General features: G+C 40.7%; 1 protein-coding gene across 1 annotated transcript; it reads right to left on the bottom strand.

Moving 5' to 3' along the window:
- Nucleotides 1-711: 711 nt before the first annotated feature.
- ptpn20 (protein tyrosine phosphatase non-receptor type 20) lies at nt 712-17,692 on the bottom strand. Its single transcript, XM_033979553.2, has 46 exons — nt 17,539-17,692; nt 17,260-17,423; nt 16,826-16,891; nt 16,565-16,744; nt 16,385-16,457; nt 15,911-15,991; nt 15,732-15,807; nt 15,484-15,637; nt 15,316-15,387; nt 15,056-15,230; nt 14,841-14,976; nt 14,609-14,747; nt 14,368-14,520; nt 14,073-14,258; nt 13,831-13,993; nt 13,494-13,758; nt 13,340-13,410; nt 13,156-13,233; nt 12,942-13,049; nt 12,546-12,662; nt 12,211-12,419; nt 11,656-11,757; nt 11,487-11,580; nt 11,141-11,226; nt 10,706-10,865; nt 9,598-9,809; nt 8,908-9,006; nt 8,351-8,832; nt 6,672-7,290; nt 6,260-6,430; nt 6,011-6,185; nt 5,716-5,926; nt 5,597-5,634; nt 5,322-5,408; nt 4,791-4,849; nt 4,250-4,411; nt 3,573-3,816; nt 3,267-3,370; nt 3,035-3,117; nt 2,613-2,740; nt 2,396-2,544; nt 2,224-2,314; nt 1,412-1,746; nt 1,117-1,332; nt 976-1,038; nt 712-893 (listed from the first exon to the last, which is right to left on the bottom strand). Exons 1-46 carry the CDS (start codon nt 17,660-17,662, stop codon nt 783-785), a joined length of 7,071 nt encoding a protein of 2,356 aa, XP_033835444.1. The 5' UTR covers nt 17,663-17,692; the 3' UTR covers nt 712-782.
- Nucleotides 17,693-18,431: the final 739 nt, after the last annotated feature.

Genomic DNA, 18,431 nt, shown 5'->3' with positions numbered 1-18,431 from the left:
ATGATGTCCCCAACAAATTACATTTTTTTCTATAAAACCCAAATAAATGTATCCACATCCAAATGTTTATTAAAATACATGTTTGTATTTGTTACGAGCATCACTCTTTATCTGTATTGGGATGTGCAGGCTATGTGCTATTACACTTTCATTATGATAACAATTTTGTATAAAATGAACGTAAAGACAAAGAAATGTACAGGCATTAGATTGCTAATAGTTTGCTATGTTACATTAAATAACTATAAAAAGCTGACATGAAATCCTCAAATCAACCAAGTCTCTTCTCCTATAGATAGTTTATCCACTGATGCGCTCAAACCTCCCGCTCTCTGTTCCCAAACATAGCGCTGCTTTGGGTAAATATGAAGTGAACAGAAGTCTTTCCAAGGCACTTGAGTCTCTTCTTGTCCTTAGCTCATAAACATAGGTCTACTGGACTTTTGCTAATGCCCTTCTGTTTAGGGGAAATGCACTTGATAAAAAAGTAAATCAGTCACATATACATTTTACTCATAGCAAGTCATCCAAATGTCAATGTTGAGTGTGAAAAAATGCTTATGATATTAGCAAGTTTACATTTAAACCTATAATACATGATACACAGAGAGCATCCCTGTGCACGTAAAGGCAGAAAACAACACCAAGAGCACATTGCAATCAAACAACCGGCCTCAACTCAGACAACAAAGTAATACATGAATTGTGAATTGTGACCTCGAAACTGGGGAAGACAGTGCACAGTGAGTGCTTTGCAGGCAGAAAGAGAAGAGGGGACACATTCAAACCACTTTGTGGTCTCTGGGACTGTCTGGCAGCCACTGATTGCCATGAAGCTCCAAAATGCCTTGTAAAACCTCTAGCCAGACTTTGTAGCAGAAAAGATACTGGTCCTGAAACGAGAGACAAAGGGCATGTCGAGCTTCTGGGAACAGAGCTTGAACTTTGAACTCTGAGCTTTCTACTGTCACTGACCTTTGTCTGAATCATACCATGCCGTTGGCGCCTCATTTCTTTTACAATGTCACTAACGTTAATCTAAGTATAGACACATAAAAAAGGATTCAGATACAACGTATTTAGCACAGGCAAAATAAATACTTGACTTTTACTTACAGGCAGATCATTGACGATAAGGCTGAGGATGATGTCGGTGCAGATGAGGACTCCTGCTCGCCCGATGCCTGCGCTGCAGTGCACTGTGATGGGGCCCTTATGGTGCACTGCCCTCAGATACCGAATGAACCGTACCAGCTGCTCTGAGCTGTGGGGCACCCCATGGTCCGGCCAGTGTGTGAATTTAAGGTGACGCACAATGTGAGTCTCACCAGTCTGAAAAACACAAGTATTTTTATTATGTAGATTTTTTTAAGCTAACAGTGTACTTCGCATCGCACACATTTACACATACCTGTTTTTCAACCATTCGAATGATCTTTATCTGAAAGCACTCCAGAAGTTGTTGGTTCTCCAAATGAAGCTGGTACTGATGCACATCCAGAGGCACATCTAACCTCTCTGGCCAGTACTTATGGCATTTGACCCTTCCTCTTTCTACTTCCTGGGTCATCATGGCAATAACATCTGACCTGTTTTCCCAGATCATTTGCCAGAAAGTCTGTACTGTGGAAGGCAGAGGACCCTGACAGGAGATGTAGAAGAAGTCTTCTTCTCCAACATGCATGCGGATGTAGCTGGCATTGATGTAGTTCTGGTTCTCACCAATGCAAACGCGGGTTTGGTCATCTATGGGTGAGAGAAGAATGAATACTTTATTTCTGTTTGCGAAAACTGTGTCACTGCAAAAATGTGGACGAAATATATGCTAGGCATCATTTCAGTTAAAAGGTTCATTATTGCCTGATTTATTTACACATTCTTGATAAATCCATCAGTCATAAAGATCAAACAAGGCCACCTAATTTTGCCAGGAGAAAGTAAACAGCTCAGAGGTCTGGAGTCAGCCTGGACAAACCAGTGCTGTGAAGATGTTTGCTCAGGATGAGGATGCTGATAGGCCAGACTCAGTAAGGAATGTATGGCTTACCTTTGGCTTGTGAGGTCAAACAAGCCAGTGGCCTGAAATTTGGCTTCAGAAATTGTTTGAGGTGTTAAGGTGCATTATTAAAACTACTGATATTTTTGAACAAAGCATTTCAGAGTGTACATACACACACAGTACATTGCCTATCTGTTAAATAAAGTTATTTTATTGAGACTTACAAGGGAGAATATCTCTGTAGCGGTTTTTGTCTCTGTTTTCAGGAGCTTTTGCCACCAGGCAGTTGTCTGAGGGCGTCAAGTGCTCTAGAGCCTGCGCGTAATATCAAAAAGGCCTTGTAATTGAATGTAATGCTTTAGTTGTAGTTAATATGACCATTATTGCATTACACACCATGAATTCTTTAACCAGCTCCTGCTGGTCCAGCTGGTGCTGCAGAATCTGGATGAGGGCTTTGACTCTGGAGCCTGAATACTGACTGGTTTTAGAGGGGCTAATGGCAGCGAGGGCAGACAGCTCCTCCTCAGATACTATTGGTGTGTCTGAAAAAGTAGGAAGACTTTCAGTAATGATTACACATATTTCTAAGAATATAGCATTATGCCTTAACCTGTCTGAGTTAGTATTTCTTTGTTGTTGTCAAAGACATCATCATCTTCTTCGCTGCTCCAGCCATCTGTCTGTGTTTTCCGGGGGTCTTTGCATGACTGATCCAAAAGTTTGGTCACAATTTGTTTCCTGGGGAAGTCAGGGGGCAGGGGTTACTCTTCAGTAGGAATGGCTGAAATCATGCAAGGCTGACTTCCTGTCCCTGCGACTTTTCCACCTAAAATAATAAACGAGATACTAGAATGTTCATGCATTCTGAGATGTCTCTACTCTGTCTGTCAACACCTAGTTCTCTGACGTAATGGGCAGCCAGTACAATATTTTATTCCTTGCTCTTTGCTGCCTCCTTGTGGTTAGACATGCAACAGACAGGAAAATGACAGAAAAGTACACTGTACAGTGAGTATTATAGTAGGTCACAACCTGTCAGTAGCTCCATGCAACATGTCAGTGACATTGAGGGGTGGACAGCAAGCTTGGTGAGAAGGGGTGCTGTTACAGCTGTCCTGCTCCGGACAAAGGGGGCACCAACAGGAGGACCACAAATGATAATCAGATGTTAGTATAGACAGAGGATAAAAGTTTGAACGAATGAAACACAGTTACATTCAGTATCACATACGTGGACATGCACTAGATTTACAAAGTCCTTTACCTGATGGATGGATATTTCTTCGGTAGCAACTGTAAGCCGGTGTTTTGTTGGAGGTGGTGAAGTAAGACACACTTGTGCTTCAAGAACCACAGGCTCCGCTGCTGCTGTAGTTTTGCAATAGATATTATTTGTAATGCACTTTTTAAAAATAAAAGTTAACTAATTGTATGTACATTTGTATAGTGTTTTATAGTTATACAGCAAGTGTTATGACAATTTACATGCAGGCCTATAAATAACAAACATAAATGGAAAAAGTTCTTTGGTTGCCTGATAATAATAATCAAAGTATAAAATGCCACATGCCTGGAGGATGCTCCACTGGCTTGTTTTGAATGACTTCTGGTGCTGCTCCAGTATCAGGCACAGGCAGAGAGGCTGGCTGCTCTGCCTGAATGGCCTCAGTGGGACCAGACAGGTTTGGAGGTGGGGGCGATTCGGTGTAGGTCAGAATGTCCCTGCAGATCGTAAGCTGCACCGTGCCCTCAGCTTTACGCAGGATGTCCACAACTTTACTATGGCTCAGTCCAGACACAATCACTCCATTTACCTGCAACACACAGACATTTACCTCTGTAAATAAAATGGAGAAATAAACCAAACAGAATATATGGAAATGATTCTAAAATTATTTCAGTACTTCCTAAATGCCGATATTGGAATCCAGAGAAGCCAATCACTGATAAGCTTTGCCAGTATGCCAGTTATGTGCAGTGCCCTCTTTGCTCTTAAGTATTCAAATAAAGTACTTCCTTCCTGCCACTGATAAGGCTAAACTATGTTTTGGCCTATACGGGAGATTTAAGGCCCATAGCCGATATACTGAAAAGTTCAAATACTGTCCTGATAGATAGTTCCAATATAAAGGCCAACCAATTGATGATAACATAAACCTTTCTATAATACTTATTAGTATGCTACTGTATAGTCACCTACATACAGGTCTAACGTGACAATATAATGCACATTCTTCATGTGTTTACCTCTAATAGAATATCTCCCACTTTCAGACGTCCATCCTGCTCAGCCACTCCCCCGGAGCAGATCTCCCTGACTCGGAGCATGCTGCCGTTGGTTCCTCCAACCAGAGCAAAGCCAAGCCCTCCTCCTTCAGGCTTTGTGAACTCCACTTGCATGATGCAGCTCTAAGACACATCAGGAGCAAGACAATTTTGAGGTAAGGCCAACCAGTAGAGTTACACCTGGAGTCAAGAGAAAGGATCCTGACAGCCACACAGTGATGTGGACAGTCAGCCCCCAGCAGAGAATGTGTATGCAGATTGACACATAGTGGACTCAAGTTACAGAGGGTGTTTCAAAAGACCAGCCGTGACCATTTAAAAGCTACAGCAACAGTAAAACACAACAATGGATAATTTGCAGCAGTTATCTTTGTTAAAGATGCGCTATGTAACTTTTCTGGTAGAAAGTTTGCCATTTGCTTTTCTCATAGACATGTCATTGCATAGTCTGGAATGTTCTGCAGTATGGCATTAAACTTACAACTAAAATAAAGTTACTTACATCCTGTTCCTGATTTAACGAGAGGCATCTAAATCGATCTCCAGTCCGAGATATAGCCTCTGCAAAATGGAAAAAAGTTTTAGTTTAAAAGCGCAGTTGAAGTAAACAAAAGCTCTATCTAAAATGGAAATAACTTTAATAAAATAAAAGTATTTACAGACATAATATACCAAAAACTAGCATCAAACACTGACCTCCCTCCTCATGTACCAGACAAAAGCAGAAGAGAGCACCTCTTTCTATCACAGATAAAGTGGTCTTTATATAGTCACTGCGTTGCTCACCAATACAAGCACTGTCACAGAAAGTGAACTCACTGCCCTCACACTCTGTCTGTGGTGACTACACCCTCGAAGTCTAATACACCAGTGGAGGTCGGGCCTTGCTAATTATTAATCCTGCGGCAAGAGCCCAGGATTTGTCCATCAGCGCACCTGATAGACAACTACTCTAACATTTGTATCAACGCAACCATTTGAATTACCTCATATAAGAAACAAGAGTAACACAAATGAATGACAAAGCTCTTACCTTCTTCAGGAGGAGCCTCTTTCTCAGGAGAGACAGTGTCTTCAAAGCGGGCAAAGAACTTTTTGTCCTTTTTCCAATCAAATAGACCTTGAAAATATCATTTATTCAATATAATTATGAGTAATCTATAACCACAGAATGTACAGTTAAGACACTTTAGACAATGATTGAACATGGATTCTGGACATATCTGGTCTCCTTGGAATAACCATCAGTGCACATCATACCAAATGGCTGTGCTAAAGTTAAATGTACCATAAGGTGTTGTCTCTTACCATTCCATTTAGCCTTTGGGGTCACGGGTTGTTCATCTCTAAAGAACAAAATCAAAAGAAGAAGTTTTAATTGTAATTCCCAACTATACGGTGGAGATGCTTAACCAGTTGGCACATACCTAATAATTTTCAGTTTTACTTTACGAGGAGCGTTCTCACAAGCTTTCACTGCATCTTCCAGTGTCATTCCCAGTGTGCACTTTCCGCAGATATAGAGGATCTTATCATTGGGTTGGACACTGCCCTCTTCACTCGCTGGTGAGCCTGGGACTACTTCAAGACAGTATATTCCCTGCCATTTACTACCAATACCTCCAGTCAGCTTTATTCCTGCAGTAGATAAACATGGAACAGATGGTAATTTGTCATGTGTAAAATAATATGCAATGTGTGTTACTAAGCGAGGAGGCCCACCTAGCTGTCCTGAAGGAGTTTTATACAGAACAATGTCTGGCAGGCTGTCACATGGAGGTGGGGCTACTAAGTTTGTCACTGCTCTCCCAATGGTCATACTGAGGCGTCTTGGAGAAGATCTGAGTATGGACATGGCAAATTCATCTGCTACACTGGTCACATCATGCCCATTTACCTAAAGATACCAAATACACATTATATATTTTTAAAAGTTGTTAATGAAATAGAGAAGTACGCCTAATTGCATACCACAACTAGACGGTCTCCAGCTCTGAGGCGTCCATCGGCCTTGGCGGGGTTGTCCAGTATTTCTTGTATGTAGTAGCAGTTGTCCAATTTGCTTCGTGTGATTGTGAATCCAAAACTGCCACTCCTTGATTTCGTCAGGAGCACTGAGAGTTCAAACTCTTTAATCATTCCCTAAGAAAAGTATAAATCGTATGTTATGTTGATCTGGGAAAAAGGTTGTATTTTACATAAATTTTACTTTTGCAATAACTTTTTTATTTAGGCTATTTATTGTGTATTCAGAGCTGCCTGGACCATTTAATTTCAATTTCTATCTTATCAATCTTATTGCGAATACACAAATTGTTTATCTATTTGCCTATGTTTCAACAATCCACAATACTTCATCTAGTAACTTCACACTAAGCGATACCTTTCTTCGACTCTCTTCTTCCTCCTCATCGTATTCATCATCGTCATCATCCTTGTACTCCTTTTCTTTTTTCTTCGGCTCCTTTCTGTGGATTGGCACTGGGGGAAGGGGGGGCACCGGGGGTAACGGGGGAGTGGTGCTGGGCGGGACTATCGGGATGACCTGAGCTGTGATGGGGGTAACAGATGGAGCAGGGGGCTGAGGTGTAGGTACAACTGGCCTATTGGTTTTGCATGTGCCTTTATGGTGACTTGGAAGTAGCCCTTGTTGAACTGGATGGTGTTTCGCTTTGGGTGGCTGTGTCGTGAGCGGCTGCGCTGGATGCGACAGAGGGCATGTGGTCGGAGTTTCAGATGAAAGGCTCAATGGTGAAATGGTTACTCCAGACATATGAGAAACTATGTTCGGGTTATGCCTGCTTTGATGAGAGGTAGAGTCTGTATTTTGTGAGCTTTGTGCGGAGGGGTTTGGAGCCGGGTGATGGGGCAAACTGGAGCCAAGTCTGTGGTGTGGCTCCAGGGTAGAGCTTATGGTCAAATACTCTTCATCTGCCATTATGGTCAGGCCATTTCCCACTAGACAGTATGTCACACTCCCATCTGCCTCCTCTCTGATTCCACTGCAAAAACAAACAGAATAAAAGTTATAATTCAAGTTTTTATAGTTGAATTTTGATGGTTTCCAATAGCTAATAAACCCACAATGACAGCATTATAGCCCCATACCTACTATTGGTTGTTAATGGTCTGAATTTATACAGTGGTTTTATGCCTCCGTTGGGCCTTCAAAGTTCTTCACATAAAAGAACCAATCACCCATTTGCACAAACATACACATTCATAAAGCAGTGTGTATAGACACTGGAGGCAGGCTGGTTTAAGTACCTTACCCAAGGACTCAACTGTAGAATACACTGGTGGGTGATGGGATTGAACTGCAGACCTTTGGTTTGGGCCTGTGGGCTTTGATTCTACCAACTGAGCCACTGTTGCTCCCACATTGTAATATTTGTTATCGCTGTCAGACCAGACATGCTGCAAGGCTATCCACAACAATTTTTCCCTTGCACTTACATTTTAAAACTTATTAGATGGTAAATATACTCCACCCACTGACAGATGCTACAATTAAATGTCCTACGCTATTTTCTGATCTATGTTATAATATTGTTTCCTCATCAGAACATTGAGTGTTGTTTCATTCACACGTTAAACACACAAACCCTGCATATTTAGGCTGTTCTGCCTTGTGATGTCATGTGGCAATACAGAAATTGCTCCATTGTGTTTTTAAATGTCATACAACTTCATTAGAATCATCTGCAATTGCCCATCTCTACTAAACGAAAGGTAAAACTTAGCTGCTTCATAACATCACAAGATGGAACAGAGACTTTTGAGCTTTGGACATGTAGCCAGACCAGTAATAAAGGGATTCTCAAACATGTGTGAATGAAACTCCAGGTATGTTTTTAATGAGGTAACAATATTCTAACATGGCTAAAAGCTCACAAGAGGCAATTTTGTGTAATATAGGACCTTTAAGAGATTACTTGTGGCTTATAATTTAGCTACGGTGACAATTATTGGCTGTTAAATATGCAAATTGCCACCTAGAGTCGAGATTAACCAGTTCAACAGAAAGCTCATGTGCTCTCTATAAGCCTTATGTCAAGTTACCTGGTGTACACCGAGTCAGAGGTGCTCTTAGGACAAACATCCATGATTGTAACATGAGATCCTGTCTTTCTCACATCTCTCTTTATCACTGCCACGTTGCGCTCTTTCGTCGGCTCTTCCGGGTGTTGGTCTGTTGGTCCTGTGGCTGGTGTGGGCTCAGTATCCACAGGTGAGAGTGGTGAGAGTGGCGAGGGAGGTGAGGGAGGCGAGGGAGGAGTGATCGGTGAAGGGGGTGAGGTAGGACGCTTTGGGGGCGATCGAGGAGGTGAGGGTAGAGTCACGCCGTCCTGGTCCGCTGGCGCTGGACTTCGAGATGAGTTCTTCTCTGATTGGTTGTTTGCATTTTCCTCTTGGTTAGAACTACACGGCTGTATGAGTGTTGGAATGTTGGCATCAAACTGAAATTTCAAGAGTTGGCTGTAGTCCTCTCCCAGGCGTATATCCAGAGAGCGTGAGCGAGTCTCCCGTGTGGGGATAGGACTCTGACAAGGATGCAGGAAGGTCATAAAACAGGACTGTATATATAGAAATTGTGTTTTGTATTTCTTTAATCTTACCAGTGTGTTATCATCTACATCACACAGTGGACCGGGACCAGGTCTACAAATGAGCAGGTGGACTTCTGATGGTGCACCACGGAGCAGGAACAACACTCTCTAAAACAAAAATTCATCCAGGAGTTGAATTACTGTTATAATCAACTGTGTGTAATTAATATTTTTTCTGTTAAGAGCAGTGGTGGAAGGTAATGAAGTACAGGTAGTAGAATTTTAGGTACCTGTACTTCACATATGATTTGAGGGGTTATTTTTACTATATTTGTTGTCGCATCCCGACTAAGACTACTAGCAAACAAAAAGAAATACACCAAATTCATAAAAAAATTAAGACATTGATTCATCTTGTTACTATTGACCAAAATTTGTATTTTGTATTTTTTTTTAAATCAAGATCAGTACATTTAATACTAATAATATAGCAATACTTTTACTTAAGTTGATATTTTCATTTGATATGTTTAGTTTTACTTGAGTAACTTTTTACCTCTGTATCTTCACTTTTACTTTTAAGTAGCAAAATTGAGCACTGTACTTCATCCACCACTGGTTAAGAGATATTACTATCAAAGTTGTGTTGAAGTTATTGAAGTATTAATGATCCAGAGACATGATCTTGCAAAGGTCAGTAAGCTAATGAAGGTCTTACAACAACGAAAAAAGCAATCAAATAAAACACGTAATGCTAACCTGGTAGGAAAGATCCTTGACAGGCTCATTGTTGACAGACAGGATGACATCTCCCTCACGCAGCAGGCCGCTCTCCTGAGCTGGCTGCCCGGGAAACAGGCGCTTTATGCGTACGAGACTCCCCTTGTCCGACGCAGAGCTCAACTGTGTGATGTAGAAACTGAAGCCCAGGCCAGTCAGACTCTTCTTCAGAACAACTTCATGGATGTTTTCTACAAACCCAAATATTAAAGAAAGAGAAGCATAAATGATTGCAGGCAAATCACAACTGCAAATACCACAATAAAAATATTAATACAAAACAAAAACATATATCTAATCACAATGAAGATATTTTTCATTCAGCCTTAGTCTAAGAGCATTTATAATCTGAAATGTTCCTCCTTGGCTAGAATCACCATTTATTTAAAGGGCCTATAGTATGCCATTTTCTGCATATTTTGCTGTGTTCTTCTCTCAAACAGAAAACACTCTGTTCCACCTTGTGATGTCATATGATATTTAAGAACTCCACTGTGTTTTTAAACTCCAACCACTAGAACCATTTGAGGACTTATCGCTACTGAAAAAGGTCAAATGTAGCTGCTAATTAAAAAACAAAAAAACAAAAACGCTACATAACATCACAAGGTGGATCAGAGCATTTTGAGCTTTGGGGATGTAGACAGACTGATAATAAAGGATTACTAAAACCTGTGAATGAATCAAAATACAACTCCGGGCCTGTTTTTGAGGTGGTAACAACATTCTAACATGGCTTGAAGTTCACAAGAGTCGGTTTTGACCTTTAAAAGACCTACCTCAATAGGCCTTTAAATGTTACAGTATTTTGTCATCTACAGTAAAAAACTGTGACTTGTATAGTACAAAACGGCTTGTTGTTGAGGTGGCAGAGTGTCTCTTTAGGCAGAGGCAATAAACAGCAGCCTGGAGGTTTTTAGCATGTAGTTTCAGGGGACAGAGGCAGCGTCAGCTCTGGACGTGTCTGACAGCAAGCACAATGTAGCTGTCAGATGACTCACGTTCCTCTGGGCTTCTCTGCTCCGTGTGCGCCTAACACTGTCTGATGTTATTGCTAGCATATGTGTCCCTTGCTGTTTCCTCTCACCATCAGTCACAAAGCTGTAGTCCTTAGCTCGTCCGCTCAAGGTCGTTTCCATGGAGACTTCGGTCCTGGGGGGCTGTGTCTGTACTGAGGGGGGGCAGGGTGGGTCCGGTTTAGGCTCCAGAACTATTGTGGGCTCACGTTCTAATAAAAGGCTTACCACCTGCAGTGAATAAAGACATATCACTGATTAGTCTGGTATTTTAACTATTTCACTCATTGTAAAACATCCAGCCAAAGGAGTCACAAACCAGTGCACAATCCACATATGTGCAAATTACAGCATACTAAGAGTCTAATCATTTGCAGCTAACTTTAATTCAGAGGTGTAAAAACTTTGTACTGTATATAATTAAAGCAACAACCTCATGATTACATCCATACATTACACTGAAAAAGACCAAGATACAGTGAGTGAGTGTTTAATTGTGTATTCACCTCCTCAGTTCTCTTGAGGCATTCGACGGCCTGTTGGTGAGTCACGCCCCTCAGGTTCGATCCGTCAACCTCCAGCAGTCTGTCACCTGTCACATTCGCAAATACATATCACATCTTCATTAGCAACATCAATACAGAAACCACTTTGCGTCTGTCAGTGATGATGGGATGTCAACAGAAATAAAAATCACTTCTGCTCACTGATGCGTGAACCAAGGAGACAGAGCATTATATGATATGACTTCAGTGATTTATAGATTTAAGTAATTCAAGTTCTAGATCAATCAGATACAAGAATAGATGAGGAGATCGTACACTAAAATACACATATATGGGATAGAATTACCAATTTGAATGCGTCCATCTCTTTCTGCAGCTCCTCCAGGGACCAAAGTCTTGATGTAGATACCCCCATAGCGGACGTTTGTGTTTACCCCTCCCTTTGGCAGAGACACTTAATATAAGTTTTAAATAGGCTGTATATTGCACCATAGTACACCATGTAATATACTCACAGCCACACTTATACCGAGGCTTCCACTGACTTTCTTCAGCTCAACTACGAACTTCTCCCCACCTTTCAGACTAAGTATTGATGGAGAGCGTGAACACACATCCTGAAAAAGACAAACAGATCATAAAGATTAAAGACACATTTGTTTTCTATGTTGCCAGCATTTTGTTTTTCTGTCACTGAAAATCTCTGTATTATCTCATTATTGGGAAACGCCTTGGGGTCCCACCAGAGCAACTGGAGGAAGTGTCTGGGGGTGGGGAAGTCTGGGAGCCTGCTTAGACTGCTGCCCCCTCAACCCGGCTCCAAATAAGCAGAAGAAAATGGGAAGATGGATGGATATCTCATCATTACACAATTTGTTCTGCCAGTGCTGGTGACTATTTGTTTGTTTCACTCTTTTGGTAAGTTCCACAAACATATTTTTTGTCAAGGCTTTTCCTGGTATTTACTTTTTTAATAGAGGTGGTACATATTGACAACAGATGAATACTGTCTGTCTTGACCTTTGCCCCCTAAGCAGACAAGCACTTGACTTCTATGGAAACACACTGACCTGCGCGTCATGGATACGCACAACAGGAATGTGCAGCCTTTTGCTCTGCTTTGGCGTTGCCATGTTGGAGAGGGTCAGGGCCTCCTCCAGCTCCTCCACAGCAGGACGGTACTCGGTGCCGCTCAGTGTGGTCTGGGAGCCAAAACCCCTCTCCAAAGCCAGACCCAGGCTGCTCTGACTCAGGGAGCTCGCCCTGTCCTTGAGAGTTTCTGATGAAGCACCAGGAAAGGCATATAGGACACAACATCATTACTATACATAGCAAGAGGCTGACAAGGATTTATTAACACTATATGACTCAGTGAACTTGCTCAAAAGGAAACCAATGCACTCACGTTTTGGCTGAGAGACAATAAGCTCAACCTCATCAGGGCTGTTTTGTAAGATGGCTGCTGCATCGCTAAACGTTACCCCCTCAAGACTGATTTTGTTCAAGGAGATTAGACGGCCACCTGTGATTAGAAACAGAAATATGTTCAATTAACAATCATTTATTAAGAACGATCAGTACTAGATGAAACATAAACTCTCCCATTTTGAGAAATAGATCCTGAATCCACAGACCCAACTGACATATGCGCTTTGTAGTTTTTATAAAATTTCTTACAATGGGAATAGCAAAAGACAAACTTTGCTTTTTGCTGGATCAGACCTGGACGACTGAGGGATTACACAGACATCTTACAGTGGGAAGTTGTTGTGTTTTCAATTTCCTTGGTTATTGTTATTACCTGGTTTTATCCTCCCATCTTTGTCTGCAGGTCCATCAGGCACAATAGAAGCAATGAAGATCCCGAGGTCAAGTTTACCTGTATTATCTTCTCCCACAATCACAAAGCCTGAAACAGGACCACAGAGGTGAGACAATGTGAAACAATTTGACAAGTCTCCACTCTACTCATTAATATTGCACCACGTCCATTGCAATTACGGCTAAAAACTCACCAAAGCCAAGTTTGGGATCCTTTTTCAGGGCTACACAGACTATCTCCCGTTCTGGTGTGCTTCTGGTGGGTGTGTCAACTGTACAAAGAAAATTTGGAAAATTTGTCAAACCTTTAACTCCAAATAAAATGATTCTATCTAAAAGATAACAGGAGCAATCAGCGCATAAACTGTAGTAATTTACCTCGTATCGAAGAGGCATCTGAGTCTTGTTTCTGCAGAGAAACATTTGACATCCGTCTGGGTTCAGTGACGCTATAACAAAAACATGATTTTACATCTGCATCTTATTGTTTATTGAAAGATTCATTTGACAATATTTAAACTGTTAAAACTACCTCCATGCCCTCTCTTTGATATCTCGGGCATCCCCTAGCTCGGCCTGTTCTTTGTTGAGCTCACGGCTCATTTCCCGCCTCATCTCCCTCTGCTGTCGGAGTCTGGCCTCCAGTTTGGCAGTGATGTCATCGCAGGACTTGGATATGGAGTCTGCTTGGCCAGGAGACAGTCCCACATGGTTTAGCATTCCCTCTGAGCATGATATTTGCTTCAGCCTTAAGTTGCGAGCTTGGTATATAGACATATACTTATCCACATTCTCATCTGCAGAAATACAGAATAATTAAATATTGTTTTGTATTTTCGTTATTGTCTTTGTAGTGTTGTAAACTGTACCTGGAATTAGGCTATGGTTAAGCTGCCTTGATGTCATCTCACTGTGAAACTTATGCTGAGCGGAGCAGAGGTTAAGAAGGTACTGTGCTATTTTAGAGCTCTCAGTCACAAATCCATGTTTTTTACCACTCGGTCCTCCACACTCAATAATAAGTTTACGGCGCTGGGAAACACGCACAAAATGTCACATATCTGTTTTCAAATGTCATGTTAATTTTCATTACATATATGTACTTCATTACCCCAGTAGATATTGAGTCTGTCTCCCTCCAAAGGAAACGTCTGGTGACAATGCGAAGGTGGTTTTTCATCTCATACACAATAATACCCTTTGCACAGACGCCTAAAACTAACTCTCCCACCACAGGCCGCTTTTCTCTGCCCACTCGGTGAAACATGACACCATACTCTGGGAGCTGCTGGCAAATCTTTAAAAGGAAAAATGTAATTATTAATACAAATATCAAGAACACGTTATTTATAAAAGGTAAAAACTCTTGAATATTTGATATGTATTCACAGTACTTTTCTGTCTACCTTTAGATATTCAGTTTCGGCCTCCTCTGGCAGCATCTGGGCATGACTTGCATGAAGTCTTGGCAGCTCTTCCCTGACACTGGGCAGAGCCAGCTTCTCTAGCATTCTCTTGGACACGTAATGCTCAGGTTGATAATAATTCTTTCCATACAACTGGAAGGAGAAGCACACCCATTAGGCACTGATATTTAACTCAGTCTAGTTTAGGCAAGTACTTTATACACGTCTCTGTATTTTGTACCTCTGGCATGTAATCCCCAAACTCTGCTTGCAAAGCTAGAGCTGCCAGGAACAGGCCTGTTTCCTCATTACAGTAAAGTCTCTCCTCCAAAATATCTTTACGCAGCTGCAAGTAGTATTGGTGACGGGTCAGTTTGTGTCTGAAAGAACAGAGACATTTTGAGAAATACATAATTAAAAAATTGTGTTAGAAATAAATGTAGGAAAACCATATATTTATACAGGGTACTTACAAAATAAAGCTGATGTCATCTACAAAAAATTTGACTCTTAAAAAGACCAAAAAAGAAGAAATCTGCCCTTTTTTCCAACTGTCAGGAGCAACTTTAGAAATTTTTGTTTCATGGTCCAAAAAGAAGTATTCATCATCTGCAAAAGTGGATATAGATGTACTTGTAGATCTGTAGTTTGCATTAATTCATTACACATAAAATACAACTGTGCTTACCGTCTATGAATGCAAGACCAAAGTAGAAATGCTCCACTAAATTTGCATGGGCCACAACCATATCAAACACATCTCTGGCTTTGGACTTAATGTCACAACGAACCACCACATACTGTCCACTGGGCAGCACCACAGTCACTTCTCTCTGAGAGGAACAGGAACGGCCTTTTTTCGACTGTCACAAACAAACATATGCACACATACACTGTAAATACATAAAGAAATACATTTAAATGCCAATAAATATAAAATAAAATTACCACAATAGATCCTGGAAGCTCTAGAACAACTTGTTGCTCATCTGACATTCTGATAAATTCTGGACCTAAGGGCTAAAGAGAAAAAAAAGCCAAAATCATACATGAAATAAAAACAACTGTCATAGATCATATAAATGGTTTTGTATATTATGATGATCTTTTATATACCTTGTTTTTCCTCTGGCTGAGGCTTAGCGAGGACTCACTGAAGGTGATGGAGGGACTGTGGGACCGCCCTGAAGTCTTGGGAGAAATGTCATGCTGTGGACTTCTGCCAATCCAACTGCTGTTACTCTCTCTGTGCCGAACTCCACGGTGCAGTCTGTAACAAGTCAGTGACAGTTGTTTCAGATTCATAATATATTTTCTTATGCTATACCTTAAAAGTATTTAGCAAACATGTGATGTGCACATACCTGTCTAGCGAAGAGTGGTATAAAGGTGCAGGAGAACTTCTTGGTCTTTTTCTCCAAGGTCTGTGTGGTAAACTACCTAAAAAAGACAATATTTTGACACACTGTAACAAAATGATTATTACTATTTAATTTGTTAAACAATGCAAAGATATTTATTTTTATTTCCATTGCATTCTTACTTGACTTTGAGTCTGAGTCTGTTGAGTATCTTCTCCCTTCTGCGGAGCTGTCGTTAAAGTCGGGAAAAGCCCCTCTCTTTCCTGTGAAATAGGCCAGTTTTATTAGCTCCTTCACATATGCAGCATAAGAACATGAGTACATGACAACTACTCAGACTATAGCTTAGAGTCCCCAGGCTCAGCATATTGGCTCTTGCAGCACCTTAATCCTCAACTTGCTTTAGACTAAGATCTTAATCCTGTTGACTTGCACATTGTCTTGAATCAAAAGAACAGCGATATATATTTTTATATAGCTCTTACTGTTTGGGCAGCATTTTAACTATTTAATAATTACACAAAGTCAATCAAATATAGGCAGAATACACCGCAACAGATTAGAAAATTCCACTAATATCTAGATTATCTAACTATTACAACACATTTAATAATTATTAAAGCACTCTTTGTTCAAACTGTAAAAGGACAACTTACCATGAAGTCTCTCTCTGATCATTTGACTGCGGCCGCTCAGAGGAACATTACTGTCGGTCAAAGAGCCATTGTCCTGCAGGGAGCACGCTTGTGTCATTATTTTATACAGATTAGTGCAAACACCTGTGGAGGGGTTTTTGCCGCTCTTATGCAGGAGCACAGTGCAGTTTTCAAACTCACCGAATCATGAAAGACCTCCTCCACCAGCTGTCTGATCACTTGGGTGGGGGACGGCAGGATGGAGGCTTTATGCTGAGATTCACACGCCTCCAGGATAGAGTTAAGATTAGTCCTTCGATGGGACAGGTCCTCACACATGCTGAGGAGCAGGCTGTTAAGGTGGTCACTCAACTGGACCGGCTAAACGAGACAGTTACAATTACAGTTTGAAAATATGTAGTAGCATGTGAATTACAAAAATGGCATTTGCTGAAGTTTTACCTGATTTTGAGGTAGGTGAAAATCAACCGACCAATAGAGAGTCATGCCAAGTGAGTAGACCAGCATCTGTTGAGGATACAGACGTTGAGATAAGGATAAGATAAATTGGATTAACTTTACAGCCGCAATTTATACCCACGGCAGGTTCCTTATTCCATAAATAAACCACAAACTTTTTCAACTTTGTGTTGTCTTCATACCAGTATCACATTAGTATGCATATTTAAAACCAAGAATTTGACTACATGTCCTCACTCAGCCACTAGATGGCATATGTGCACAATTCTTTCAAATTCAATTCTGTGGCAATTAAATCTTCACTGCATTTTCTCTTTTTCTTAACCAGGAAATGACTGATTGAAATTGATATATTTAATTTTAATTCTAGTTATTTCACTGTACATTTGAAACACCACGCAGATGAGTGCACTGACCCTCTCTGTGGTAGGTTTGGTGGCACCTGCTCGGCTCTGGAGCATCTCTGGAGCAGTGAAGGTGGACACTTCATCTGAGAGGCCGCAGCTCTTAAAGGCCAAGGTACCAGAGGCCGACAGCAGCAGAGAGGTGGGGCTGATGATGTTACACATGTTGTTGTGACCTGCAAAAAACAAAACGGTACACTGGTAACATCACTCTAAATGACGCTATGTAAATGGCAGCCGCACAAGCTTTGATTATAGTGGTTTATATCAAAATAGTAAAATACCACATACCTTTATAAGCGACATCCACTAAAGACTCTGCAGTAGCCAGCAGAAGGGACCAGACCTCCTCCTCCAGCAGAGGGCCCCCTCGAGCCTCTAATACTTCAGCTAATGTCACAAATGTGCTGCTCATCCTGTACACATTTCCAATCTGTGCCAAATATGTTCTATAAGAAAAGCAAATTGAGGAAAGGATTCAAATTAACCATGTTTAACAAATATGCATGTGTAAACTTTAAATTCATTTGTCACAATTTCTATTCAATTAAAGTCTATTAAAAACAACAGTGCAATGTTTCTTGAGTTAATTGTGAGAAACTTTCCAGGAAAAGTGACCTTCTTTGCCCCAGACTCTGAGCAGATTATCTTAGTACATTAGGGTCACTGCATCTTGGTTTTTCAGACCCTCCCACTTTGTAATAGGCTTTCACCTCACCTGTGTGACCAATCTTAGTTTGTTGTCATGTGCTATGCTCCACTGTTTAATAAATAACGATATAATGCACACAATGAGACATATTTCCTAACTCCTAACTAACTTTAATTTAATATTTTGTGATCAAACATGTTATTTTTAATGCAGAACTTTGCCTCACAGTCACAGTTTTAGTTGAACCATTGATATACAGTTTAAAAATACTAATACCTAACCCAATTTTCTTGTTAATAAGCTTCTCCATCTTTCATAAAACGGGTCGTTTAAATTTATTCATATTGGTACAGATTATAACAGAAATGTATGTAAACTCAAAGTCTGTTTTTATTGGACATCTTTTCTGCATGCCCTTATCATAGTTTATATTTTTGCTATTATCATTTGTTGTTTTATGTTGCATCAAATCACCAAAGCAAATTCCTAGTTAATACATATTCTTCACTGAAACTTTTTTCTGATTCTGCGA

Source organism: Periophthalmus magnuspinnatus, chromosome 15 (assembly GCF_009829125.3).
Source record: "Periophthalmus magnuspinnatus isolate fPerMag1 chromosome 15, fPerMag1.2.pri, whole genome shotgun sequence".
Lineage (NCBI taxonomy): Eukaryota > Metazoa > Chordata > Actinopteri > Gobiiformes > Gobiidae > Periophthalmus > Periophthalmus magnuspinnatus.
The sequence above is the reverse complement of the archived record's forward strand: the minus strand, read 5'-3'. Positions and strand labels throughout refer to the sequence as shown.

Excerpts from the sequence above, each read along its gene's own strand:
- ptpn20 (XM_033979553.2), bottom strand. The coding sequence starts at position 17,662 with ATGAGCAGCACATTTGTGACATTAGCTGAAGTATTAGAGGCTCGAGGG. Across the intron at positions 13,234-13,339 it reads AGATGCCTCTTCGATACGAG|TTGACACACCCACCAGAAGC; the intron begins GTAAATTACTAC and ends TTCTTTGTACAG. Across the intron at positions 3,118-3,266 it reads AAGAAATATCCATCCATCAG|GACAGCTGTAACAGCACCCC; the intron begins GTAAAGGACTTT and ends TGTCCGGAGCAG.